At 49.6% G+C, this 27,013-nt stretch overlaps 1 protein-coding gene across 1 annotated transcript in view; it reads right to left on the bottom strand.

Moving 5' to 3' along the window:
- Otog (otogelin) overlaps positions 1–27,013 on the bottom strand; it is a 66,276-nt gene that overhangs the window by 14,918 nt on the left and 24,345 nt on the right. Inside the window, exons 23-39 of the mRNA XM_031386704.1 lie at positions 26,741–26,894; positions 24,795–24,902; positions 22,744–22,882; positions 20,173–20,307; positions 19,777–19,923; positions 19,365–19,484; positions 17,260–17,376; positions 16,346–16,502; positions 12,949–12,975; positions 10,216–10,383; positions 8,939–9,217; positions 8,247–8,364; positions 7,285–7,364; positions 5,136–6,901; positions 4,273–4,441; positions 3,859–4,004; positions 2,927–3,016 (exon numbers count right to left, since the gene is read on the bottom strand). Of these exons, the coding sequence (XP_031242564.1) occupies positions 2,927–3,016; positions 3,859–4,004; positions 4,273–4,441; positions 5,136–6,901; positions 7,285–7,364; positions 8,247–8,364; positions 8,939–9,217; positions 10,216–10,383; positions 12,949–12,975; positions 16,346–16,502; positions 17,260–17,376; positions 19,365–19,484; positions 19,777–19,923; positions 20,173–20,307; positions 22,744–22,882; positions 24,795–24,902; positions 26,741–26,894 (3,920 nt within the window). The remainder of the gene's footprint in view (positions 1–2,926; positions 3,017–3,858; positions 4,005–4,272; positions 4,442–5,135; positions 6,902–7,284; positions 7,365–8,246; positions 8,365–8,938; positions 9,218–10,215; positions 10,384–12,948; positions 12,976–16,345; positions 16,503–17,259; positions 17,377–19,364; positions 19,485–19,776; positions 19,924–20,172; positions 20,308–22,743; positions 22,883–24,794; positions 24,903–26,740; positions 26,895–27,013) is intronic.

Raw genomic sequence — 27,013 nt, 5'->3', positions numbered from 1 at the left:
TTCATAAGCCAGAAAACTGTAGCTTTGGGAAGGTCCCCTGCTCTCTAATACCTCAGCCTTCCCATTTGCACTGACAGAGGCTTGAACTCCAGGCTGTGAGTGTGTCCATCCCTGTGTGAAGCAGGGCAGTTGGCCTGTATCCATAGAGTACTACAGGCCTTAACAAAACTTTACACAATGATGAGAGTGAAGCAGTCATAAAAAGTCTCCCAAGAAGCAAAGGCCCAGGACTGAACAAACCCTGGCCAAATTCTGCCAGAACTTTAAAGAATTAATGTCAATGCTCCTCAAACTATTCCATAAAATGGAGAGGAAGAGACTGCTACCAAACACATCTTACAAACCCAATATTACTCTAATACCAAGTTAGCTAAGAATATGACAAAAAAAACCTATGAACAAATTTCCCTCAATACACACACACACACACACACACACACACACACACTCAATAAAATATTTGCAAACTAATTCACCCATACAATAAACATATCATATTCCAAGAGCAAACTAGTTTCAGAGTTTGTATGGATGATTCAATATATACAAGTTAATAATGTAATACAGTACATAGACAGACTCATGGGTGGAGATCACATGACCATCTCAATGGATGCAGAAAAGGCCTTTGACAAAGTCCAACCTCTTCTGATGATAAAGGAAGGCCCAGAAGAAACCAGGAATGAGAAGAACAGATCTCAACGCAATGAACATTGGGTGATAAGTTTACAGACAGCATTATATTAATTAGGGGGAAAATGAAAGCATTTTTTCTAAAGTCAGGAGTAGACAAGGGTGTCTACTCCTCCTGTTCTTATTCAATATGGCATTTGAAGTTATATCCAGAGCAATAAGGCTAGAAAATGAAACAGAGGCAGTAAAATAAGAAAGGAGACACAAATCACATTTTCTCTCCTTGCAGATAATATAATCCTATTTAAAAAACAAAAACAAAAACAAAAAAAACCTGAAGACATTATCAGTTCTGAGAGCAGATGCTGTAGCAGGGAAGTGATCCCATTGCCAAGAGCCTCAAAAGAACAAAAAGCAGAAAGAAATTTAAGCAAGAAGAGGAATATATCTACAATAAAAACTTTAAGCATCAAAGAAAGGAATTGAAGATAGAACATGGGAAGTGTACTCATACTCATAGATCCACAGGATTAATATTGAAAAAATGGTTATACTCCCAAGAACAATATACAGACTCAATCCAGTTCTTATCAACGTTCTAACCATAGGTACAGAAATAGGAAAAGTATCCTAACATTCCTTTGGAAGCACAAAAGTCTCAGTACAGCGGAAACAACAATGAAGAATGGTGCTGGAGGTACCACAATACCCAGCTACACTCAGAGCCACAGTGGGCGGGAGAGCAAACAAACATACCAGAGAACCAACACAGAAACACACATGTAATCAGCAGGGTAAGACAGAGGATCCAGGAGGAAACACAGCTGTAGCCATCTTACTTTTCACAGAGGCTTAAAACACACACTGAAGGAAAGATGGACTCCTCAGCAGACAGTCCGGAGACGCACGTTCTGAATATGAAAACCAGAACTCTATCTCTCCCTATACAAAACTTAATTCAAAATGGATCGAAGGCTTTAACGTAAGATGTGAAAACTTTGAGACTGCTAGAGAAAAACAGAAGAATGAGACTTTCTGAAAAGGACCCAGTAGATTTGGTAAGCAAGGCTTTATCCAGTAAAGAAAACAATTGCCAGAATAAAGTGCAGCTTGCAGAATGGAGTGCATCTTTCCATTCACCTAAGAGGGGGATCAATATAGCAACTATATAAAGAACTCAAAAATTAAACACAAAACACCAAATTATCCGGTCAACAAATGCAAAAATGAATTGAACAGAGAATTCTCCAGGGGAGTAAAAATATCAAGTAAATATATGTAAAAAAAAAATGGTCAAACATGTTTAGTCATCAAAAATGCAAATAAAAGTGAGATTGAGGGTCCCTCTCCCCACAGTCCAGGCAAACAAACAACAAATGCAGGCACAGGTAGTGAGGGTTAGCAAAGGAACCTTATATACTGTGTTCAGAAGATGAGTCAGTTAGCCACGTGCATGCAAGTCAGAACAGAAGGTCCACAAAATTGCAAGTTTAACAACCATGTGATCCAGCTATGCCACTCCTGAACATATATCTGCAGGAACTAAGTTAGCCTAACAAAGAGGCACCTGAATACCCATGTTTATTGTAGCCATTCATGATTGCCAGCTTGTGGAATCATTGTAGATGTCCAACAACAGACAAATGGATAAAGCTAATTGTGTGTGTGTGTGTGTGTGTGTGTGTGTGTGTGTGTGTGTGTGTAGTCTTTTGGACACTCCAGCTTCCTTGACTGAGGTAGCTTTGAACCTGAGATCATGAACCTTCAATCGAGGGCACCTCACTTACACAGCTCCTGCTTGGAAAAGGCTTTGGAATGTCTTTACATGGCTATATGCCTTCATAAAACATTGCTAAGGTGACATTTTTTTTTTACAGCAATTATTTAAGGTCACGTTCTCTTGCCAGTCTGATGTCGTCTGTTTACCTTCTTCCTATAAGAATGCAGGAAGCATCCTAAATGAAGCAACTTTCAAGTATACCTTATTTTGCTTTATTTCATTTCATTTCATTTCATTTTAGACAGTCTCATTATGTAGCCCAGCCGGCTATATTAGACAGTGATCCTCCTGCCTTTGCTTCCTGGTGCTGGGATTACAGACATGTGCCATCATCCTTAAAAGAGAGAGTCTTCCCAATCCCTGCCCCTAATTAGAAATAAGCCTCAAGGCCCACCCCTGCCCATGCTGGCCCACCCTGACTGCTGCTCAGCCCTGCAGGCCCCACCCCTGCCCATGCTGGCCCACCCTGACTGCTGCTCAGCCCTGCAGGCCCCACCCCTTTGGTGTGCTCACCTTCCTGTTGAAGCGGTCGATGCTGACATGGTGGGCCAGATGAGTCACATTCAGTATCACCAGACAGAATGGGGGCCAGTTCAGGTGTCCCTGCAGAAAGACCAGCCTCATTAGCCCAGAGCCCTCTCGACCCCAAGTTTTCCCCCAACTGTGTGAGTCCAGGAAACATGAACACACCTGCTAGCTGGGTAGAAGGTACTAGACTCCTTCCTGACCTCATGTGGGCCCAGTTGAGGGGAAGTAGAAAGGAAGAGAAGAGGAAAGGAAGGAAGGGAAGAAGGAAGGGAGGGAAGAAGGGAGGGAGGGAGGGAGGAAGGGAGGGAGGGAGAGAAGAAGGGAAGAAGGAAGGAAGAAAGGGAGGGAGGGAGAGAGAGAGGGAGGGAGGGAGGAAGGAAGAAAGGGAGGGAGGGAAGAGAGAAGGGAGGAAGAAAAGAAAGGAAGGAGAGAGGAAAGAAGGAAGGGAGGAAGGAAGGAAAATAGGAAGGGAGAGAGGGAAGAAGGAGGAAGACAGAAAGGAAGGAAAGGAAAAAGAGAAGGGGGAGGGTACTTCCTCCATCCACTTGACTCATGGGTTATCCTAGCAGCCAGCCCCTGCAGGTGGCACCTGTGACCTTGGAATGACCTACCCATGCTTGTATACTTAAGTGTGAACTCAAAGGAGACCTGGAAAACTGCAGGGACTGCAATCCTACAGATCCCAGGGTCAGGAGGTGGCACACTCTGCTCCACTCATCCCCTCAGTCACATGGCCTGACCAGTTACCATTCCATGAACCACCAGAGTGGCAGAGATAGAGATGCCACCATGACCCTCCCCAGGGTCTGCCATAACCTCTGGCAACCCTTGAACTCATCTTACCACCCAATCTTCCCACTCAGCCTAGTTCAGATCTCAGGTCCTGGCAGGGAGAAAAGCAAGGGGCAGTACCATACCAGGTTGGCACTCTTGCAGTCCAAGACGTGCACAGAGATGGTTTCGTCTGGACTCTGGCTGAGGACATAGATGGCCTCCTTGAACAGAGCCACATGGCTGCCATCAAAGGTTACAAAGCTCAGGTCTGGGAAGATTGAGCATCGGCCTGGACAGGGGCAAAGAAGAACAAGTGGGTGGTTCCAAGGCTACCAGGAAGATAGGCAGGTGAGTCAGACACCCTGGGGGTTGGAAGGTTCCTGGGATCAGGCCTCTCACAGAGTTCAGAGGTCACAAGGGAAGGGAATCTGTCAGGGCAGGAGTCACAGCGAGATGAGATTTCCCACAGAAGTATGGGAGGGAACACACAGATCAGGGGAAGAGGCAAGCTGGGGCAGCAAAAAGACACAGAGGCTCTGGCCGACCCCATAACTCACAGGCACATTCCCAGAGTGGGCAGCAGCGGTCCCCGCCCACCCGCACAGCGAGGCCCAGGACCCCACAGCGAGGGCGAACAGCACCCTGAGGACAGTGCTGGGTCTGGTTCACACGGATTAGCTGGCCTTCTAGGCATATGTGACGGACGCAGTCTTGTTCAGCGATGGGCTGTGGCACAAAGCAGAGTGTCAACATGAGTGCCCCCCCACCCAGAGCTTATGGTATTACCTACCTACCTCGCTCGACCCTTCTGGAACAAGTCAGGTCCTAGCAGGGCAGGTAACATTGAGGTAAAACTAGGGAACTGACGCTCTGTCATGGCTACTTTCAATAGTCAACTCGAGTCAACCAAGAATCCCTGGGAAGAGAATCTTAATGAGGGATTGTCTGGATCAGGTTGGACTGTGGGAAAACCTGTGGTGGGTTGTTTTAATTGATGCGGGAAGACCCAGCTTGAACGTGGGTAACACCACTCCTTGGTTTTGAGCCCCAGACTGTGTGAGTGTAGGGAAAGCTAGCTGAGCAGTAAGCAAGTATGCATTCTTTCTCACATTCCAAAGCTCACTTCCACCACACCCCACAGAAACATACCAAGCATCCAATCAGCCCTGGACCCAAAAAGGCAGGGTGGGACCCTGCTGTGGTTCAGGGGACCTGGTGATTTTTAAAGTGCCAGGGGCTTCAAATAGGCTTGAGCAAGGTCGGGGACACTACTGCCATCTTGTAGCATAGAGTAGGAAAAAAAAAAAAACAGAGAGAAACCTCAACAGGCACAGCATATGGTGATGGCCACCCTAGAGGCAGAGAGAAGGCCAGGTCTTGGAGACAATCCATGAACCGAAGGACCTAACAAGTCACTCACCACACAGGTTGCAGAAGTGTTCGCTTCAGCCTCCATCGATTCCTCTGCCATGCTCTGGGCTGGAGCTGAGCGCCCTGACTGTTCTGTGGTGGCCTGGTGTACTAGATCCTCTTGGGGCTGGAGTCCTGCTGGGGTCCCATGGGCCTCTGCGAGCTGAGGCAGCGGAACCAGCGGGCCCTCCCGGGAGGCCGTCCTGGCTGACACCCAGCTTAGGGGATAGGTTGTGGGCATCAGTGGCACTGAGACAGCCCTGGGGCCTTCAGCCTCAGTCACCAAGGCGGTAAGAGCATGGCTCACTGTGGGCGTGAGTTCCGTGAACCCACCCTGGACAGAGTCAGAGATGAGGGTGGGTGGAGACACCTTCTTAGACAGAACGGCTGCTCTCTGGGTGGTACTCTTCCGGGGGGCACCAGACACTGTGGGGGGCACCCCGGCAGTCACAGCAGAGGCTCCAAAGCTTGGCAATGTAGCTCCCGGAATCAGGTCTGGAGCCATATCTGTTACTTGGGGAGCCTTGGGGCTAGCTGAGTGTGCCTGTTCCTCCACCCCAGGCATGAGTGGCACTGTTAGACTGAATGCCCGAGTAAGTGGGGCCACAGTCATGGCCGTGGCCAAAGTTGTGGCCTGGTGCTGAGGTGGAGGGGTGGGAATATAGCCTTTGGAGCCAGGTGTGGCCACTGGGGCAGAGGTGCCCACCTTAGCCAAGGGCAGGCTGGTGTCAGGAGGCAGACCAGAGAGGAGGTGGGGTGGCCGAGTTGGCTCTAGAGAAGCTAAAGCTGTGGCCCCTGGTCTGTGAGCACCTGTGGAGGTGCTGTCAGCATCCAGGATCCCTGCAGACAGAGCCAGAGGCCTGGGGGCTGTGGTGGTATGTTGGGCTGGGTGAGGCAGGTCAATGGGGGCTGAGCTCGGGCGTGGGGACACTGGCGACTCTGTAAGCTGACTGTGCCCAGCTTCTCCCTTCTCTGTGGAGGATGGCACCTCCAAGCGCTTGGTGACAAGGGGACTGGCAGGAGCCCTGTGTGCTGTGCTCACCACAGCCAGGGGCTGGCTGGAACTTGAAGTGCTCTGAGCCAGGACGGACAGGGATGTCACTGTCTTATTTGGCACCTTAGTTACTGCAGTTGACAGGTGGGATTCCGGGGAGGTAGGGGGCCAGGATGTCACTCCAGGGGAAGTCATAGATCTGGAAGAGAGGCTCCATAGCCAAGAAGGCTGCAGGGGTGTGGTTTTAACAGGAAAGGAGTCATGACTCGGGACCGTCACAGCTTTGGTCATGAGTGGGAAGTGAGGTACAGGGGGTGACCGGGAAGCGACGGTGGTGTTGGGCCTCCCTGCAGAGGTTATGGTCACTTTGGTTGTCTCTGCTGTACCTGATGCAAAGCCAGATGTGGGTGCCTGCAGGGAACTGGGGAGGGAGGACAAGGATGCTGCGAGGTGAGAAGTGGATAGGAAGCTGGCAGCCCCTTCCTCTCTGGCTGTGGCCTCTGTGTGGTCAGCAGGAAGGTTAGATGTTGTAAGCCCCAGTGGTGTCTGCAGCATGGGTTGGGTGGATCCTGGAGATGGCACTGACCCCTCTGTGGCAGCCATTGGTGGGTTTGGGACGGAGGTGGGTGGGGCTACTGGAGCAAGGACAAGGCTGTGGGTGGGGGCTCCAGGGGGCTCCTGTGGAAGCTGCTGCTTGTCACTGGTGGTGGGTGGCACTTGACCAGGTGTCAGAGTCTCATTGCCAAGGGCCTCCGTGGGACCCCGCAGGGCTGGCTCTACACCTGGGGCAGACAAGAGAAGAGGCTCAGAAAAAGGGTGAGTGCCCTTAGCTGTCCTCACAGGGCAGCACTGAGGTGTGGGGCTGGAGGACTGGTACCCTAACTGATGGGACAGCACACCTTCTGATGGCAGACAGCCAGGGTCTCTGTCCACAGAAACCAACAAAGATGGACTCTGTCCAAAACAAGACCCCAAGCAAGACCTCCACAGCCCGCTTTTCCTTTCTCTGAAATGGGGACCAGAAAAACCCCCAGAGCAATGAAGATCTTTCCTTCCAGGGTCCTGTGCTGACTCTGCTGCTCCAGGATGTAGGAGCCTGAGCAGAGTTTCTCAGTGACACCCTAGAGACGTGAAGGAGTCTGAAGGAGAACCCCAGGCTGCTTACAGTCTTTCAGGTAGACGCATCTCTGTGTGACTTCATCCAGGACCTTAGGAGTGGGACACACAGGGACACAGCCTTCTACCCTAAGGACAGAGCAGGGAGCTGGCTAGTGACCAGAACATGGATAGAACACAGGCCCCATCCTTCTATATGGCATGTGTGTGTATACATGCTTATCATGCCCACTCTCATGGGAAGCTCTACAGACACCTGTCACACATATGTACAACAGCACCCGTGCCCATGTGTGTGAGCCTCATCATGCTCTTGTTCCCTGGCCAACAGGGAGACACGTGACAACAATGGTTGTCTCTGTGAACACCCGTGCACATGTTTAAGCTCTCTGCACAGGCCCATTCCTGCATGGCCCACAGGCTCTTTCTAAGGATATAAAAAAGCTAAAACATAGACCCATTGCACACATTCATATATACCTATGTAGATGCCCACAAACACCAGTTTACACACCCCTGTGATATTCTCAACCACGCTCAATGGCATATAATCAGCTCACACAGGTGTGTGAGTATAGCCGCACACAGCCCATACCTAGTTAATACATACAGGTACACAGTTAAGCTATATGCACACTGTGTACCAGTATATAATATGAATATATAATATTTATATGGGGCACACACATACTGTTCTGATTGGAATGTGAATGTCCCCCATAGATTCACTGTTGAGCCTTTCCTCACAATGATAGACTGAGTCCTTTTTAAACTGTGCCTCCAAATAAACCCTTCCCTGCCTCCTTAAGCCTCTCATGTATTCTATCATGAGAGAAAAATGGCTAAAACATACACAAAGGCACATCTCCCTGACATACACATTCTCCTATACCCACCTTAGTACACACTCCCTCACACACCCATACATGTGTCTGTCCACACACATGCTCACAGGTGCGCTCAAACTGTCTCAAAGGCATTGACACCATGCCCACTACCGCCTGGTCTCACCTGGGCACATCCTGGCAGCTGGCTGCCCGTGGATCCCGACATGTTTGGAAGCAGGGGCTAGCACAGGCGTCATAGTGCCACTCACAAATGGGGTAGGCAGCCCCCAAAGGCTTGGCATCTAGAAAGACAATCCCCTCCAAGTCTCTGGACTGAGAGAGGCTGAACACCAGTGCCCAGAATTATCCCAGCTCAGCCCATGCCTTCCCTGCCCTGCAGTGAGGGCATGTAAGTACACCCAGAAAAAAGGAGTAAGAAGCGAGTCCAAGCAAGCTGCATCCGTGACACCTGGGAGCCGGGTCTGGAGAGCCTGAGGAGATCCTGCTAGCTTCTCCCTGGAGTCCCTGTGTGTGTTCCTTAAACTCCTGGGGACAATATGTGCCCTCAGCAGGAAATGGAAGCCAGGTGCGCTATGAGTCTCCAGCAGGCTCATGGTTCCTCTCACTTCCACACAAACTCTCTATTTTTACACTACAAAAGTGACCTAGGTCCCAGCCCACCCTGCCACCACTCCCTGACCTGCCAATATGGAGATCAGCCTACCTTCTGTTCCAGGAGTAAACCCCAAGGAGCCTCCCCTTTGCCAAAAGGCTGAAACTTCTATCCTTGGGGAAGGGAAGAAAGGCAGGGCAGGGAATGCAGCCGAGTGAGGTAGAAGACCCAGACCTAAGAGCGATGCCCGGGCAGACCCTTACCCAGAAGGCGGAAGAGCGCACCACCACGAAATGCCTCCGTGTGTTCATATGTCCGCAGAGCCAGCTCAAGGCCTGATGAATGGAGGAAGGATCCAGGTTTTGCCAGAGACTCCAGAGCCACCAGGCCAGCCTGCCACGTCCCCCGGTGCAGAGAGAAGGAGGCATGCTGATGGAAGGCTTCATCACGCTGCCACTTAGCCAACCCTAGAGAGCCATTGGCTGTGGTGTGCAGGAAGAAGTTGGGTCTGTCAGCCGCCTCCAGGGATACCACATCAGGGTCTGGGAAGCCACAGGAGTAAGGTCGGTATACAGAGAGAACACATTTGGGGGTGCAGCATGCCAGCGTGTGCTCTCACACTCAGTGGTTGAGGATGACAGCTTCCTGGGGACTAGCTGGACCCTGCTCCCTGTCATTGCATCAGTCCATTTGAGCTTCTTCCCTGTCCTCAATCTTCTCCCTCCCACCCACCAGCCACCTTCTGGCCATCGTCTCTGGGTGAAGGCAGGAGGTTACAGAAGGCCTCAGCTGCTGTCTCCTGTCCTCTCTCCTCCTTTTCCACCAGAAAACCTTGCCTGCCCTGGTGCCTGCTTTGCTTGGCACCAAACAGATAGGAGTAATCATTCTACAGGGTGACAGTCTGCTGGGCACAGGGAACAAGTAGATCTGGTGATTCTGAAAGTTCAGCGTGCTCTTAATGTGTAACGTTCTCCATTTCTTCCTGCTACAAAAACCCCCTATCCCAGGAGGCCCTAAGCTGCCCCAACAGGCAGACCCCACACCTGACTCTAAAGTAGTCTCTTTCTTGCTGATGTGTGCCATAGGACAAGAACTCCTGCTGGACCGTGACTGCATCCCTTAATGTCTCTGGTTCCTGTGCTTGCCCTGTGCTTAAGACTCAGTGAGAGGGAGAAAGGAGGAGAGAGGAAGGAAGAAAGGAAAAGGGAGGGGCAAAGAGAGGGGAAGGTGAGGAGAAAAGAGGGAGGAAGGGAGCAAGAAGGGGAGAGAAGTCAGAAGAGAAGGGAGAGAGGACACAATGAGAGTAGGTGCTGCCCCCAGGATTCTTTAGAACAACAGTCTGGCGGGAGGTGGAGGGAAGACCTGTCCGAGTCCTGTCCTAGACAGTTTGGGGTCACAGAGGTCAAGAAACTAGTCTGAACTAAAAACAGCAAGTGGGGCTGGAGCCCTGTGGGTGGCTGCAGGCTTCAGAGTCCCCCACACCCCCATCAACACTGCCTTTTCTGAGACGGCTGGACAGGAGCCAAAGGGTGGGCCTTACCATGGGCCTTGGCCTTGTACAGAGCAGCTGTCAGCAGGAAGCTTGAAATGTCCTCTGGCGCCAGATCCTCTGCCCTCACCAGGGCTATGTCACTGTCTACTGCCTTCATGGCCACAAGAGTACCACCAGCCGCCACACTGGACAGCTGGTAGGGACCCTTACCTAGTGCTAGAGAGAAGAGTCTCTGTCACAAGTGTCACCCCCCAACCCACGTGTCCCACCGATCAGAAGTTCAGAAGAGGCAGGGTGCTGGAGAGGGGCTCTTGATGGCTTCTCATCCCAGACCACAGGAACCTTAGTAGATATGAAGGAAGAGGAACACCAGGCCAGCAGTCCCAAAGGAGACAGACCCTCCCTCTGTGCTTAAGCCATTGCACAGGGAGCATATGACAGTCACCCCCTGAGAGTATGGGCCATTGCCATAGCAGACATTGTTCTGTCAGGGTTGCGTTTGGGAAAAAACAATACGTGGGTCTCTGCCATCCCATCCTCGGGGATGACAGTCAGGACCCCAGAGCTCAAAGTTTGTATCTGTTTATTTCATGCACAGGTCTCATTTGTGTTTGGGGGAGGTAGAGTTGTGGGTAGAGTGTGGAAGGCATGTGGGTGTCTTGGACATGTGCGACAGCTCTATAAATGACCTTCCTGTCTCTGCTGTGTCCCATAGGTGTCTGGGTCACCTTCCTAACCACTGTCCCCAGTGGCTTTCCTCATCCCTAAGACAGAGTCTTAAGAGCACAGCTTTAATTCAGGGCTCTTCCATACTGAACCCCTGCTTTGTCCTCTACCCCACAGGGCTCCTGTCACACCAGAATTCTTTCCTGCTTCACTGAAGGAGCCACATGGCTGTCCTAGCTCATCTCAGTCACACAGTCCCTCTCCTCCCTCAGAGAAATCCTCCTCCTTCTGTGCCTGAAAGACACCTACCCAGTCCCTGGAGACCAGCTCATATGTCACCTCCTTAGAGCTGTTCTCCCTGCACCCTCTTTTCTGCACCCTACCAGCCCTACACACCAGTCACAGCTCTGTGATGTGGATCTGTACTGGGCTTCCCCATCTGTATCCTTCATTAGAAAGCAGACAGTGTGCTGTGCTGGTAAATTATCAGCAGCCAGCTCCCACCAAAATGAACAAGTAAGTGAAAAGCAGTGTGTTACACTGGCTAGTTTCACTGAGGTAGATACTGAAAGCAATGGCCAGTTTCGACAGATGCAGGGTCCAGAACTCATACATGATGCTGGGGTGCTCCTGTGTACCTCTGCAAGGCTCCTCTTTCCTAGAACCCCACGAGGCCTGGGCCACAGAAAATGCTGGGAGAAAACCCGAGGCAAGAACTGAGTGAGTGGGAGGGAGGGTGGGTGGAGGATGCTAGAAGCAGCTTGTCCTTTGCCAGTTACTGACACCCCAAATGCCGCAGAGGAGAGAACTGCTCAGAACTGTGCTGCTGAAATGTCTTGCCTGATGTCACAGGGATGCTCCTGTCCCTGGGAATGCAGCTCTCCTCCCAGGTCATCACTGTGGGCACGGAAGATCCAGGGCCATCAGCAGCCCCTTGGAACTACCATTTGACAGGACCGGGTTGGTCCAGCCCTCATGTACGGGTCCCTAGTCTTCTCTCTGTGTCCTTCCCACCAGGGACAAATGACTAAGGGAGGTGCCTATTAACATATTAAAGCTGATGCTAGCCACCAGGTTCTCTCAGCATCCCTCAGTCCATACCTGTTACAGGGTCCTCCTAGCTGGCATACCCAGCAGCTTCTCTGCCTTGTATAATCCAGCCATTTTGTTTACTGGTTCTTTTTCAGCCTCTTACCTTTTGGCCTCTTTGCTTCCTGGACTCTTGGTTCCCTTCTCCCATTCTCCTCTCATGGCCTGGCTCAAGATGAGGTTCACTATAGACTCTGTCAATTGCCTCTGATGTTTCCTGCCTACAATAAACTTTCTCTTCCACCATCCCTAGCAGCAATCATGTTCTTTTTGTTTCTTTTTTTCATTCAATAGTGTTGCCTGGAAAGATGCCTCTTAAGCCCAAATTGGCACCCAAATGTGCATGAAGCCTGTGCCCACACCTTCACAGGACAGCTCCTGCAGGCTGTTGCTGGAAGGAGACCTAAGGGCTTGGAAGGGGCTTGATGGCTGAAGAACTATTCTGGCAGCCATCTTGCCTCAGCACATTCTGATTAAATTGATTAAGTGGCTCTAATACTGGACACTAGTCTCCCTTGGTCCCTAGCAATTACTTGCATTTTTATATTCATTACCAATCTAGATATTGATGCATATCTTGGTTCTCTGAACCCTTGGGCATTTGAAGACCCATCTAGGTTTTCAGCAACTGTCCTTAGAAAAAGCAGTTTACGCCTGTTTTTGACAATTCAGGTCTTCAGAGAACTCTGGGTAAATTCCATGAGCTTGTTGGACCCCATTAAGAAGGTTGTATGTGTGTGCTGAGCCCACTGATCCCAATGGGTGTCTGCTGCCTGGAGAATCTGCCCTGAATGATGGAACCCCCTGAGAAGGTTCCTGCCCTGGACCTCACAGAGATGCTAGAGCAGCTGTGGATACAGTCCTGGACACCTCTGAGGCCCCCACCACTAGGACTCTACCCCACACAGACCTTTCCAGTGACATATTGCAGCTTCTCCAGGGCCAGCAGCAGTGGGGAGGTAAGCATTGATGTGGCCCAAGGGCGGCGGAGCCCCCAACACTCTCCTTGGGAGGAAATTGGCTTACCTTTGTTGAAGAAGTCACAGTCGTATGCTGAAGAAGAAAGAAGAGAGATTTCCCATGAGCACAGCACTCACACCCAGCCTCCCTCCTTTTCCAAGAACTGGGTCTGGCCTATTTCCAAAACTCTAAGATTGAGGGATGGACTTGGAAACATATGTCTCTTTTGTTTTGGGGGGTGGTGTTTGTTTTGTTTTGTTTGTTTTATTTTGTTTTTGAGACAGAGTTTTTCTGTACTGGAACTCACTCTGTAGACCAGAGTTCCACCTGCCTCTGCCTTCCGAGGGCTGGAATTAAAGGCGTGAGCCAATAGCACCCAGAGATCCTTATGTCTTAAGGGGATGAAATACAATGGTCCCTCCCTGTACCCCAGTTCAAGGCTCAAAGCCTGGCTTGGAGTAGCAGTTAGCAGTGTGATGAATGAATGAATGAATGAATGAATGAATGAACAAATGAACATACATACGTTGAACAGAAGAATGTGTTCTGTGTGGCCATAAAGGTCAAGATTAGAATGAAGGGGTATGAGTAAGGTACAGTCCTCACCCATAGAACAGATAGGTGCAGTGCCTGCCTAGCTTGTACAAGGTCTTGGGTTCTGTCTCCAGCATTGTGTTTTATAGTGTGGTGGTGCACATCTCTAATCCCAGCACTTAAGAGGTGGAGGCAGAAATATCAAGTTCAGGGTCATCCTCAGCAATATAGAGAGGTTGAGGTAAGCCTGGACTAGAGATCCTGTCTCAAAGACAATAACAGAACTCAAGTGTAGAAGCTCTGGTTGGATATGTTGCACAAAAGCCCCAAGAGAATCAATGCAAACATGAGGTAGAAGCTCCTCAGCCTTGTATGGAAGAGGACAAAGGGCCTCCAGGACCCCAGGCATCTCCAAAACCCCCTTTGGCCCCACCAAAGATCTCTTAGGAGGTCAAGCATGGACCCATTGCGCCCTCTAGTGGACAGTCTGTGTCTATTCTGTAGCATCTCTTACTGATTCTTCAGTCCACAATGGGGGAACTGTGCTGACCTTGTCAGATGATGCCAACCAAGAACAGGCAAGGTTACCAGGAACCAGCTGGGTGTGCCTGAGGTAAAGATTGAGGACAGATTTGCCTCACACAAAGGCGTGTAGTGTGAAGAAGGTAACCAACTCCTTTTCATAACCTAAACTCATAATCAACACATTTGGCCATGCCCCCTTTCCTTCTTGCAAGGTCATTAAGGATCAGGAGATAAAACCAGACATGGTGTACATGCTTTTAATCCCAGCACTCAGGAAGCAGAGACAGAAGGATCCCTGTGGGTTGGAGGGCATCCTGGTCTACATAATAAGCTCCAGGACAGCCAGGGTTAAATAGAGAGACCCTGTCTCCAAAAACACAAAAACAAAAAGAGCAAGGAGCTGGCTTTCATGAGACTACAGGCAAACACTTGTTTGTCCTCCATGTGGATGCGAACTGTTGAACCATAAGACTCTAAGATGGAGCTGGAGGTATGTCTCAGTTGGGTACCAGCACAAGGAGCGAGTTCAAACCAGTGTTGGGGACACAGAAACAAATGGATCTCTAGGGCCAACCGGCCTAATGGCTACACACCGAAGCAGAAAACACGCGCAAAGATGTCTTTCGCCTGTCTGTCCAACCTTGGACTCAAACTACCTGCTATTGATCTGAACACCACTTATTTTAATGTGTCAGTAAAGGACTTTTCCTACTTATTTGTTTTGTGTGTGGCAGGGGAATGCATGTGCAATGGCATACATGTGGATGTGGAGGTCAGAGAACAACTCTTTCCATCATGTGGGTCCTGGGGACAAACTGAGGTTGTCAGAGTTGGCAACAAGTACCTTTACCTGCTGAGCCATCTCACTGGCCCAGGATTGATCTTAAGGTACCTTGTGCAATGTTTCTCCCTTCACCCCTCCTTGCCTCTACTTCTCATAAGCTCATAGCCCATTATGATATTTTAATATTCACTAAAATCTTTATTAATCTTTGGAGAAATTTTTTCTGTTTTGTTTAGGCCAATATCTAATTCTGCTTTAATGTGACATGCTAAACACATCAGAATGAACACAAAAGGTTCATAATAAACACATATCAAAGCATTAAAATCATCAGTAATGGGATCCCACTGAGCCATCATGGAACTTAGACACAGGAGAAACTGATAACACAGACCTTTTGTTTTGTTTTTCTTCGTGTAGCCCTGGCTGTCCGGCGACTCACTCTGTAGACCAGACTGGCCTAAAGAGTCCTGCCTCCCGAGTGCTGGGATTAAAGACATGTGCTGCCAGCATCTTTGATATTCGTTTACTAACAATGTTTTTGCAGCAGTTTTTAATTTTTAAGGATACTGCACTAAAATGCTATTGGATTGGATCCCTGGGTTTTCTGGCATCCCTGTGAGTGCACAGTCCTGGAAAGTACTTCAGCTTAGTCCTGATTATATTCCATGAGACAGAACACATGTGGCATCTCATGGTAGATCCTCCAGAAACATGTGCATCCCTCTCTATGCTGAACGATAGTTATCAGAGGCAAGGAGAGAGGGGACCCCACCAGGATCCAGCATCTATGCTGAAGGGTCTCAGGGGGAGCAGGCAGAAAAAAAGGAGGCCAAGGGAGGATATTCCTCCACCTTCTCCATGAGGTCCACCTGCCTGGAGCCAACACCCCTGTGTCTACTAACAGTATTGCACAGCACCAAGCCACAACTTTGCATCGCTAAATGTTTTCAGCATCTGTGTGGTGGGGACTTAGCTTTCCTCCTGTGCTATGCAGAAGGGAATGAACCCAGGCCCCACACTGGCAGAACTGGCATCTGGACCAGATCGTCTTCCTTTGTTGAACTTGGGCACTTGCCACTGACCCCAAAGTGAGATCAGGAAAACCCTCTATGGGATACTGGAATCTAAGGGAAATGACCAATTAATTTAACCTTCTTCACATTTTATTTCTCCCTTTACTTATCCTGTATGTTTTATGATATACAGTTATACTCCCAATAGTTTATGCATATATTTGTGTGTATGTGTATATGTATGTAAATATGTGTTTCAGATGACAAAAACTGAGCCTCAGAAAAGTCAGGCAGCTTGTTTGAAGTCACATAACATGCAAAGCCAGTTTGGAGTCCAGGGTTTGTGACTGACTCTCTTAGAATGAGCTTAAGGACATAGGCCTGCACCAGCCTCCTCAGGGGTGAGCTCCAGCAACCTACTATCCTAAGTGACCTTGGGCATGGTGTGTATCTCTCTCTCTCTCTCTCTCTCTCTCTCTCTCTCTCTCTCTCTCTCTCTCTCTCTCTCTCTCCCACACAGGCTCAACAATTGCAACACAGGAATATACACCATGGGGATCATGTACATCCTACTGACTAGGGTAGGGCAGTCTGGAACACTCACGGCAGATGCGGGGTGTCCGCCAGTCAATGACCACCCCGTGCTGGCAGCACTGATGGGCATAGGCAGCCACACTGGCACAGAAGCACTCACAGTCGCCACCCCGGCTGCAGCCACATGTGTCCGTCAGACAGTTTGAGTAAAACCAAGTGACATCAACCTAGAAAGGTTGCAGGATTCTGAATGTCAAGTCTGTATCTTTTCTTGTGATAACACAACACAAAGATGCTCACTGGTAAGGTGAGCTGTCCGCGTGGGATGAGGGGTATAAGGAGAGGCAGATACCCACTTCATGAAGCTCATCCTGAGCTTAGTATGTTGGACCCAGGGAACTAGGAAACCACTAAAGAACAGAAAGAGAGTGGGACCTGCCCACCCAAGCTGGAGACACAGAGGCTAGTCTGCAATGGCCTTTGAAGCCCTGGAGGAGCCATGTGGAACTGAGCTCCAGTTCCCATCTCTACGGAGGACACAGAAAAGGCAGAGGTACAACAAGGAGTCTGTGCCCACTCTGCAGCAGAACTTCTTCACAAGCAGGGAGAGCCGAGCAGAGAACACAGAGGAGTGGCTGGCTGTCCGTGGGCAAAGAGCACAGAGGAGTGGCTGGCTGTCCGTGGGCAGAGAGCACAGAGGAGTGGCTGGCTGTCCGTGGGCAGAGAACACAGAGGAATGGCTGGCTGTCCGTGGGCAGAGAGCACAGAGGAGTGGCTGGCTGTCCATAGGCAGAGAGCACAGAGGAGTGGCTGGCTGTCCATGGACATCAAGGACTCAGGGAAGGCTCAGTTGAGCAGATCAGAGGCAGGAGACGATGGGTCTGCCCTCTTTTAAGGGAGTCTTTGAGCAGAAGGGGTCCTGGGAAGGTTGGATGAACTTAGGAGGGGCCAAGGTGGGCCCATTTACCACAGGGATGCACTCACCACTGGGTGGCAGGTCTCAAACACCTCACTGAGCAGAATACCACACTCCTTCCTGGCAAATGGTTCTCGGAGAGGATTCAGGACACAGGTGTCCCTGGGATCAGGGGTATCTGGGCACTGAAGGATAAAGGAAGAGCTGTGCCTATGGCATGGGCACAGAGGATCCCCCTATCCCTCAAGGGCCTGTGCCCGGTCACAGAGAGGCCCTGGAACTGCCTACTTGATACCCATGTCCTTGATTAATCCCCTCCCCTGGAGAGTGGAAGGAGCCTCCAATTTGCTTCCAACCAAGAGAACACACCAAGGATCTGGGAACACACCAAGTTTTGAGTCTGTAGTCATGTGACTGTATCATATGAGGTTTTAGAGCCTACCTCGCTAGAGTCTCCCCCTTACTGCCTGTGTGTGAGGAAGAAGGGAACTATGCTGGGAACTGTTGCGGGATATTTGATCACACTGCGAACCCCAAGATTATGTTACTTACTGGAAAATATAAAAATGTTTCTAGTTGTGGTGTGGCTCAGCCCTAGCACACACCTCTAATCCAAGAGCTTTCTGCTTATTGTAAACAGGATTAAGTAAAGTCAACCATAGGTCAAGAGACAGAGCAAACAACCAGTTGATAAGGAGTGAACAGAATGCAAGGGAGTCAGAAGGACGGATAGAGCGGTGTACAGGAAGTAAAAGGGAGGGACACTGACGTTGAAGGGTTTTTGAGAAGGTATGGAGAAGGAGAACTTCCTTTGGGGATGTTGGCTGAGGAGGAAGGTCCGCTGGGAGCTTTCTCTGCCTCTCTGAGCTAGCATCTGGCTCCTGACTCTCTTTTGGTAAAATCAAATGCTTGAGATTTTATTACAAACATCAGGGAACTCCACATGACAGGAAATAAGGGTGGCTTCTAAGAGCTGAGGGTGGTCTCTGGTCGACAGCTACTAAAAGCCAAAGTTCTCGGGTCCTACAGGTCCAGGAGTGGAAATTACCCACAGCTACCCATGTGTGGATGCTCTGAGTGAGATCCCAGCCCTGGCTGTCCATTTTGTTTGCAGCCTGAGGGGCACAGAGTAGAGACCCCAGCCTCATGTTCTGATTCCCAACCAGCAGGAACTGAGACAAGACCCCTGTTGCTTAGTGGTGTCGCATTGAGCACCACTGTTACACAGCAAAGGACTGTTTACTCAGACTTCCCCAGAGCTGGCCCTCCTTCTCCAGGCCTACATTTTTATGCACTGACTACCCAGCATGCCTGAAATTATCAGCAATGAAGAATATGGATCAGTGTCGGGATATCACAAAGATAAGATCAGGCATCCATTCAGCTTTTCTAAAGTGAGAGGGAATGCCACACCCAACTGCTCTGCCTCACCCCGTCTCCATCTACCTCACAAAAAAACTAAGATCCATCCAGTGCAAACAAGCCATATATGAAAATGTCTTAATCACCATTCTCCATTGTTGTACCCAAGGCAGACATAATTAATCAATCACACTTTGCAGGCAGCCTCTTGGGACCAGTGAGGGTTTTCTCCTGGCACAGCCCCCTTACTTCAACAGAAGACTAAGGTCGCCCAGGAAACCCAAAGATAAGTCAAGAATCCGAGACTCCTGCTCTCAGTTCAGAGCTGTTTCCCTGACAACTCATGGTTTGGCAGTGTCAGGCATCTCCCAACCATCATGGATACCCCTGTGCTTCTGCTTGTCTTCTCCACTTCCAAGACCATGTCTTTAATAGTCACCTGTCTAAAATGGCCTATCTGCTAAATTCCACCCTCGGTCTCACCTTCTCCATGAAGTGGTGAGGGTGGGGAGGGCGGATAAGCCTGGAATACTTCAACAAGTCCTGCCTTCCAAACTAGGTGGCCATCTTGCCTAGCATAGGAGCTCTATGTCTTTCCAAATACTTTGCTAGTTCCCTGAGTTTGGTCAAGGGTAGGGTAGGCTGCTTGCCTTTTGGGTCAGGGATAGAATCTTAGGCTAGGGATACCAGGCAGAGGCAGAGGGCATCCCCAAAAAGAGCCTAGCACCAATGTGGTTCTCCCCTGGCTTGGGTCCAGGATTTGTATGGCCCACCAAAGAGAGTGAGGGTCCCAGCCACTGAAAGGCCTTACCTCCACTGCAGCCCAACTGCTGCCAAACTCCTGGGGGTTTGTTAACTCCAGGTTCTCTGGGGTCCGCATCTCATTGATGGTTTTCAGGTCAAAGTTCCCGCATAGGCCCACCAACTGACCCTGAGAAGAGAGAAAGCCACCACGTTTGCTGATAGCTTAGTAGGGCTGAACTGCAGCATCAGACCATTGATCCAGAAGCAACTGCAGGGAGCATGTTAAATAGGGATAGGGCAGGGCCAGAGAATGATGCTAGAACAGAGTGGGATGTCATGACAGAGTGGGAAGCAGTGGACAGGACAGGATTGTGCTCCTCCCAGCCCTTCAGAGAGGGACATTGCAGCCAAGGACAAGCAGCAGCTTGCCTCAGCCCAGGGCAATGGTAGAGATGGTGGCACTCAGGTCTCATGACTACCTGCCACTGAGGGCCCGCCTGGACATGCACAGTAGTTCTCTGGTCCCATAGGAGGGTGATGTGTTCCCATGGGAAATGCACCAGGGTGAAGAAGCCTGCTCTCCAGATGTGGACAGCCTGTTTCTCATCCAGGAAGCTCTCAGGACTCTAGAGAGATAGAATTAGTTAGTCCTGAGACTCAAGTCTGCACCAAGTCTACCAGAAGTGGCCATGAACACTGCCTCACCCAAGGACCTCACCAACAGCTCTCCCTTCCTCCACCCTGATGTTGACCTCTGCTGCCACCTTTTATAAAGAATCCAGTCAGAGCTTTTGCCTCAGTGGAACTCCTGATTCCCACCCTCTCCCACCCCATTACCACCCATCCATATAACCCTCCCCAGGGCAGATCCTTACGGGATCCCCTGAGTCATCATCAAAGATGATGAGTGAGCTGCCAACGTTGATGGAGATGGACTTCCTGCAGACAACACCAGAGCCATAGCAGTTCACATCCTCCACCATAACAGAGAAGCTGAGCTCGGATGTACTCTGAGGAGAAGAGAAGAAGCCAGTGCAACCAGGGAGTGGGGACATATAGTGAAGAGCACAGAAGAGAAGGGATGTGGACTCCGAGGGACTTTTGCACCCATTTATTTTTGTGAGTGTTGGTATGTATGTTGTGTGTGTGTGTGTGTGTGTGTGTGTGTGTGTGTGTGTAACATGTGCAGCTGTGCACAGATATGTATGCACATGCAGTGTGGAAGCCAGGAAACAACCTTGGGTGTCATTGTTGGATTCTGTCTACCTCGATAGTGAAGCACAGTCTCTCATTGGCCTGGAACTCACTAAGTTGGCTAGTTTGGTCCAGGGAGCCCCAGGAATTTGCTTGTCTCTACCTCCACAGCACTGGGCCCACAACAAGCTCAGCCCAGCTTTTATGTGGCTTCTGGCAATGCTCTTACAAAGCAATAGCTCTATTGTCCAAGCAACCTCCTCCGCCCTGAGTGTCGTTCCCACCAACTGTGTGGTTTGGGGCAGCTTTCTTCAGTTCTCTGATGCTTAGTGTCATTTTCTGGCTGCCTAGTGTAGTGTTTAGCAGCTGGTGACTCTCCCCAAAGGGTCTGAGGGATGAATGAGTGAGTGAATTGGTGTAATGGGGATGGAGAGGCGACACAGTCTGGCATACTGGACTCTACAAGCAGTCTGTCTTACGTGCTGTATATATACACTGTCTTACATACCGAATGAGTGGTCTGTGCTAGAAGCTTGCCCGTATCGAGTGACATTTTAAATATATACCATTTTTTCTTCAGTAATCCCACTCCTAAGAACTAAGAGACATGGCCACCCAAGTCTTGGTTGCAGCACTGAAGTACTACAACTGAGCTAAAACTCATCCATCCCCATGTGGTATAGTACTCTATGTGTAGGACATTCCAACCAGCATTAAAAATAACACAGCACAGTTGAGATGGTGACGCACACCTTTAATCCAGCACTTGAGAGGCAAAGACAGGTGGAACTCTGTGAGTTTGAGGTCAACCTGGTCTACAGAGCAAATTCCAGGATAGCCAGGGCTACACAGAGAAAGTCTGTCTCAGAACAAAACAGAACAACAAGCAAACAAGTAAAAACCATAGTATGTACTGACAGTGAAAATACCCAAGGCACACTATAAAATGGGAAAAGAAAACTGGGGAGTCTTTTTTTTTTTTTTTTTTTTTTTTTTTTTTTTTTTTTTTTTTTGGTTCTTCGAGACAGGGTTTCTCTGTGTAGCCCTGGCTGTCCTGGAACTCACTCTATAGACCAGGCTGGCCTCAAACTCAGAAATCTGCCTGCCTCTGCCTCCCAAGTGCTGGGATTAAAGGCGTGCATCACCAATGCCTGGCTCTGTGGAGTCTTATTCATATAACCTAAACAATGTGTGTGTGTGTGTGTGTGTGTGTGTGTGTGTGTGTCTGTGTGTGTGTGTGTGTGTGTGTAAGAGAGAGAGGGGAATACAGAGACAGAGAGACAGACACTCTGTCCCAGAACTAATTAAAATTCGTTTTTTAAAATATGGGCACCATGGTTTGTGTCTGTACTCCCTCTGCTCAAGAGGCTGTGACAGAGCTCACTCAAACCTGAGAGTTTAGACTCACCTTGAGCAACATGGTAAGACCTTCATCTCAAAATACATAGGCACATAACAAAACTAAAACTAAACGGCACAAGTTCCATGGTATGTATCTCATGGAGTTATTGAAATTATGCGAAAGACTCCAGCACAATGTACAACCATAGACAAGACCTTGTGAGAGGTCCTGCTTTGCCAGCATGTGCAAGCTCTGACCACAGAAGTCAATAATAAATAATTGCATGACACTCACAGGATGACAGATGTGTGCAAGAAAATCAGTGTCTCCAGGAATATCTGGTCCTGCCCCTCCCCGCCCCCCGCTGGTACTCCCTCTCCTTCTCACATTCACTGTGCCGCCCATATCCTCTTCCTGTATGTGAACAGAGATTCTCAGTGCATGGCTCCTGCAGCCTACCGATTTCTGACTCCTATTTTCTGGTTCTGCGGCTGCCTAGGTGTGTCACCTCAAGCATGTTCCCTAACTTCCCCAGGCCAGTGGTGACACATCTCTCACATGGGGACAACCATCTCAATCTGTCCACTGCTGTGAAAATTAAGTGGGAGAATCCACAAAGATGATCCGTAGACCAAAGCTGCCATGGCGCAAACACTCTCCCTCACAAACAAAAAAGAACATCAGGGTGAGTGGGGCAAGGCTGTGATGAAATACACAGGAAATACGGATTCCTTCACCCTGACCCAGTCCTCTGGAAGCTGTCTCCAGAAGCTGCACTTTGGGGCTTAGAACCCTCCCCCAAGTTATGCATCAATCTGAGGTCCAGATCATCCACACATCTGACAGGTCCTGGTCCCTGGTTACTCTGGCTGTCCATGGAGCCTCTGGGTAAACACACCCCATAACTCACCTTGACCAAGTGCACTTTGCACGCCCCTACAAAGTCAAATGGAAGCCCGTCAAATGTTCGGTAGTGTCGGTCCCCGTAGGCGGTGCAGGTGGAGGCGCAGGGGTGCAGGGTGCACTGGAACGAGCCCCGCTGGCACACACTGAAACATATACACAGAGACAGCTCACAGAATACACTTTATACCATATTGGAATGCTCTTGATGAAGCCATTGCCTGCTGAACGCACATGGTGTGTGCACCAAAGAAGGGTGTCAGTAAACATAGCAACCTCCAACAGAAGCCAGGGAGGCAGACTGATGGCTCCTTTTATTACTCATTCATTTCTTCATTTTTCATTCATTTGCTCATTCATTCAACAGACCGTCAGTGGTGAACACATCTCAGGCATTCTTCCAAGAATTTGAGAAGTATCAGTGATCAAAACAGAAGAAAAGCCCTTTGGCTTAGTGGAGCTTGTATCCTAGAGAAGAAATAGGTGCCCTGGCTGTCTAAGCAGGGGCAGTGCTGGAGCAGAGTTGGGGCATGGAGAGAAATAGGGTGTGTTTAGGAATGTGCCCACAGATGTAAACCGGGTTGCCCATAGATGTAAACCGGGTCATCAGAGACACGGGAGCTAAGACTTCAAGGAGCTGAAAAAGTTCATGGTATGAGCATTTGGAAGCAGGGCGTTATGGGAAGAGGGTGAGGTCTACAATGACCTTGAGGAATACTCAGGTGATAACAGCCGAAATGGACAGCTCAAAGATAAGAGGCAGAAGAGGTTTGGAGGGCAGTGGAAACAGGCCACATGAGGGTGTGACTTCTTCCTCGGAATGCATGTGGAAGACTCTGTAGGACTGCGGCAGGGATGGCTCCACCTGACTAGCGCTGGCCAGAGGGAGGGAAAGACTGCCTGGGAGGAGGTGACTGCAGAGAAACAGAGCTGAGAGGACAGGGGCTCAGGGCAGACTCACAGCAGTTGAAAGGTGAAGGCATAGTCATGCTAGAAGTATATTTTAAATGCAGAACCAAAAGATTTAAAGACTTCACTCTGACAGGTTCCAACTAGACTCAGTAACTTTAACCAACCAATCATCTCTGGCCACCAGCCATGAGTTCCTGCCCTGGAGCACACCTACACAGGGCTCTAAGTCCTGGCCTTCTACCCTGAGACTCCCTAAGTCAGACAGCCTGGGCTCTGATGGTACACACACACCCTGGTGTATACAAAAACTTGTGCGCTTTTGGCCTTGACTGTGCCTTGACATGAGAAGCCATCCTCTAGGCTGAAAAAGTGGAGCATTTTCCACTCTATATAAGACAGAAACTGGAGCCAGCTGTCACTGGTTGGATGACTCTAAAGTGACCTCTCTGAAAGTCTCCTCCTGGAGACTAGGCTCCTGGGCCCTGGCGTGTCACCATTGAAACCAATCTAATCTGGGTGAACACTACTGTATATGTGTGCTAATATTACTGAATGAACAATGTTGAAATATACTCACATATACACTCATTTCTGAATATGAGCATTTCTGTATTCATAGGCAAAACACAAACCACATATTCACACATTTTCATTCAAATGAATACAAACATACATATATTTAATGCAATCACTCGCTTTGCACATATATGTACTGAATAGATGCATATGCACATAAATATATAAACACACTCTTATGCATATGTAAATTCTTACTGCTATATTACTGAATTAATTCAACTCTATGGCACCTGCCTTTTTAGGTATGCCCATGTATTTTCACTCACATGCATATATATACATATGTACATATATATATATGCTCACTAATATGCATATATATAATGTTCATCTAAATATGCATCTAAATACATTATCACAGTTACAAATATCCAAGTATGTATGCTCATAGACATGTCTAACCATTCATGTAAATAGTAACAAATATTCTAAGTATTACCTCATATATATATATGTGTGTGTGTGTGTGTGTGTGTGTATACAAACCCTATTGATAGTCAGTGTGAACTTGGTGAAGGAAAAACCATATTCTTTCCAGCAAAAAATGAAGCCAGCTCAGGGACTTACCAGGTGTGGCAGGAAGAGACGACCTGGTCCCCAGGGAAATACTCCTTCCCCTTCCAGGCACACGGACACTCCTCCAGTAGGAAGCATGCGTCCCCATGTCTAAGCAGGCTGGAGGGACACAGTAAGCTAGCGGTCAAGAGAGCACTCCTTCTAGATTTGTCACGATGTAGGAAAACCCAGTCCACCCTGGGTAGCACCCTCCCTAGGCAGGTAAGCCTGGGCTATGTGAGGATGCTAGCTCTACATGGACTCGAGAGAAAGCCAGTTAGCAGCAACCCTCCATAATTCTGCTTCAGCCACCACTTGAGTTCCTGTGCTGACTTCCCTCCAAGATGGACTCTGACCTGGAAGTACAGCCGAGATGAGCCCTTTCCTCTCTCAAGTTGCTTTTGGTCAGGGTGCTTCAACAGCAACAAGAAAGCAAACTAGGATAGAGACTGAAGCTCACAGCCCTTCTAATAGCCCCAGAGTCCTTTGCAGCAATGCCCAACAGTGTGGATTCTTAGATAAAGAGACATGGTGACCAGGGAGTGCAGATGTAACTAGTTGTGGGTTCAGTGGGTCCTGGAGAGGAGCTGTCATGGTATTGGAACATCTTTGGGAGCCTTTTCCCATCCTGAGGACTTTTCAGGATGGTAGAACTGCCTCCCTGTTATAATCCCCCTCTCATGAGCCCCCTGGGAGTATAGGTGGGTTCCCTATAGGGTGCTCTATACACACCCTCCAAGCATTCTAAGCAGACTTACACCAAGACCAAGGACCCAGGCCAGGCCAGAATCTCTGTATGGTCATATTTGGGGTAGTGAAAGACCCTGGCTCCTAACTGCAGATACATCAGGCTTGTGCAAACAGGACAGTATTTCAAGAGGCCTTCAGTGACACACTTCAAGGTCTGAGGCCTGGGTGGCTCTAGGTAGGGCGAGGATCCTATGAAGGTAAGTGCCTTGGCTGGGGAAGGGGCAAGAATATACTCTACACTGTGTTCCCTGCTGCTCTGGGCAAGGAGCAGAGCTTGCAATAAAGGAGACTTGGTCTGAACCTGTTTGTGTCAGCAGACTATTCCCCTCCCTCTGGCCCTGGACTGTTTTTTTGTCTTCTGTGAAATGAGTAAGCTCCTCCCTGCTTTGAAACCGGCAAAGGTGTCCTCGGTGTCTTAAACATTGTAACGCTCCAGCAGGCTGCGTACTGCCCCACCCACCACAGAAACTCTGGCCCCAGTTGTATTCCATTTGGTTACCATGGGCAGAGCCAGGGCTCCCAAGTGACCACTAATCTCAGCACAGACTGAAGGGCACAACTCCGTGCTCCCCCCGTCATGGGATGGAGGTGGCTCCGGGGGCCTCCTTTGGCCCCGTGCTGAGAATGACACTGGCAGCGCTGAGCACTGGCCCCTGTGTACAGAGCACAGCACCAAGCCCAACCCCGCAGCCTCCATGCAGCATCTGGACACCCAGGAGGGAGCTGCTCTTGTGGGTGTGACTTTCTTTTTGCGTTATTCCAGGGGCACCACCCTCTACCCCGAGGGCTGTGATCAGGGAAGGAGGCTGAGAGCTACCATGGGTTTTCCTGTGCCCGCTCTTTGATCACAAGGTCCCTTGGGCATTTGGGGCACATCAGACACCTGTCTCCGTGCTTCTGCTTTGAAGCCTTGTTTAATCCACCTGTTATGGCGATAAGCATTAGGTGCTCATTTTACAGCTGAAACACTGAGTATCAGAGGAGCAGGTGTCTTCCTCATTCGAGGTCCTATGGCTTGCAGGAAGCAGAACCTGACAGGCTCCAGTCCAGGCTGAGCTCTTAAGCTCCTGTTCCTTCCCCGGGCTCCCCACAGACATCACAGCCACACTGTCTCCTCCATCCCAGGCTGTGTGAGGTCATCCTCATCCCCAACCTGAAGTCCCTGGATCTGCCACCCTTTAGACAGGAGAGTTTCTGGTAATACATACCCCTGGGGACAGGCACAGCCCGACAGGCAGGGGCCACGTGCTGGCACACTCAGGTTCAGCAGCTGCTGCTCACATGTCCTCTCCCTGCTGAGCTCAGGGTCTGGGTGCAGCTCACTGCAGTTCACGAACACCTGGCCTGCTGGACAGGCAGCAGCTAGAAGAAAGGGGGTTACACGGTGCAGGCCCTGGGCCTGAGCTGGGGGTGGTGCTGTGTGAGACAGCTTCTGGGGGTGGTGCTGTGTGAGACAGCTTCTGGGGGTGGTGCTGTGTGGG

Source organism: Mastomys coucha, unplaced genomic scaffold (genome assembly GCF_008632895.1).
Source record: "Mastomys coucha isolate ucsf_1 unplaced genomic scaffold, UCSF_Mcou_1 pScaffold21, whole genome shotgun sequence".
In the NCBI taxonomy this organism is placed as follows: Eukaryota; Metazoa; Chordata; class Mammalia; order Rodentia; family Muridae; genus Mastomys; species Mastomys coucha.
Note: the sequence above shows the minus strand (reverse complement) of the source record. Positions and strands in the feature narration are given on the sequence as shown.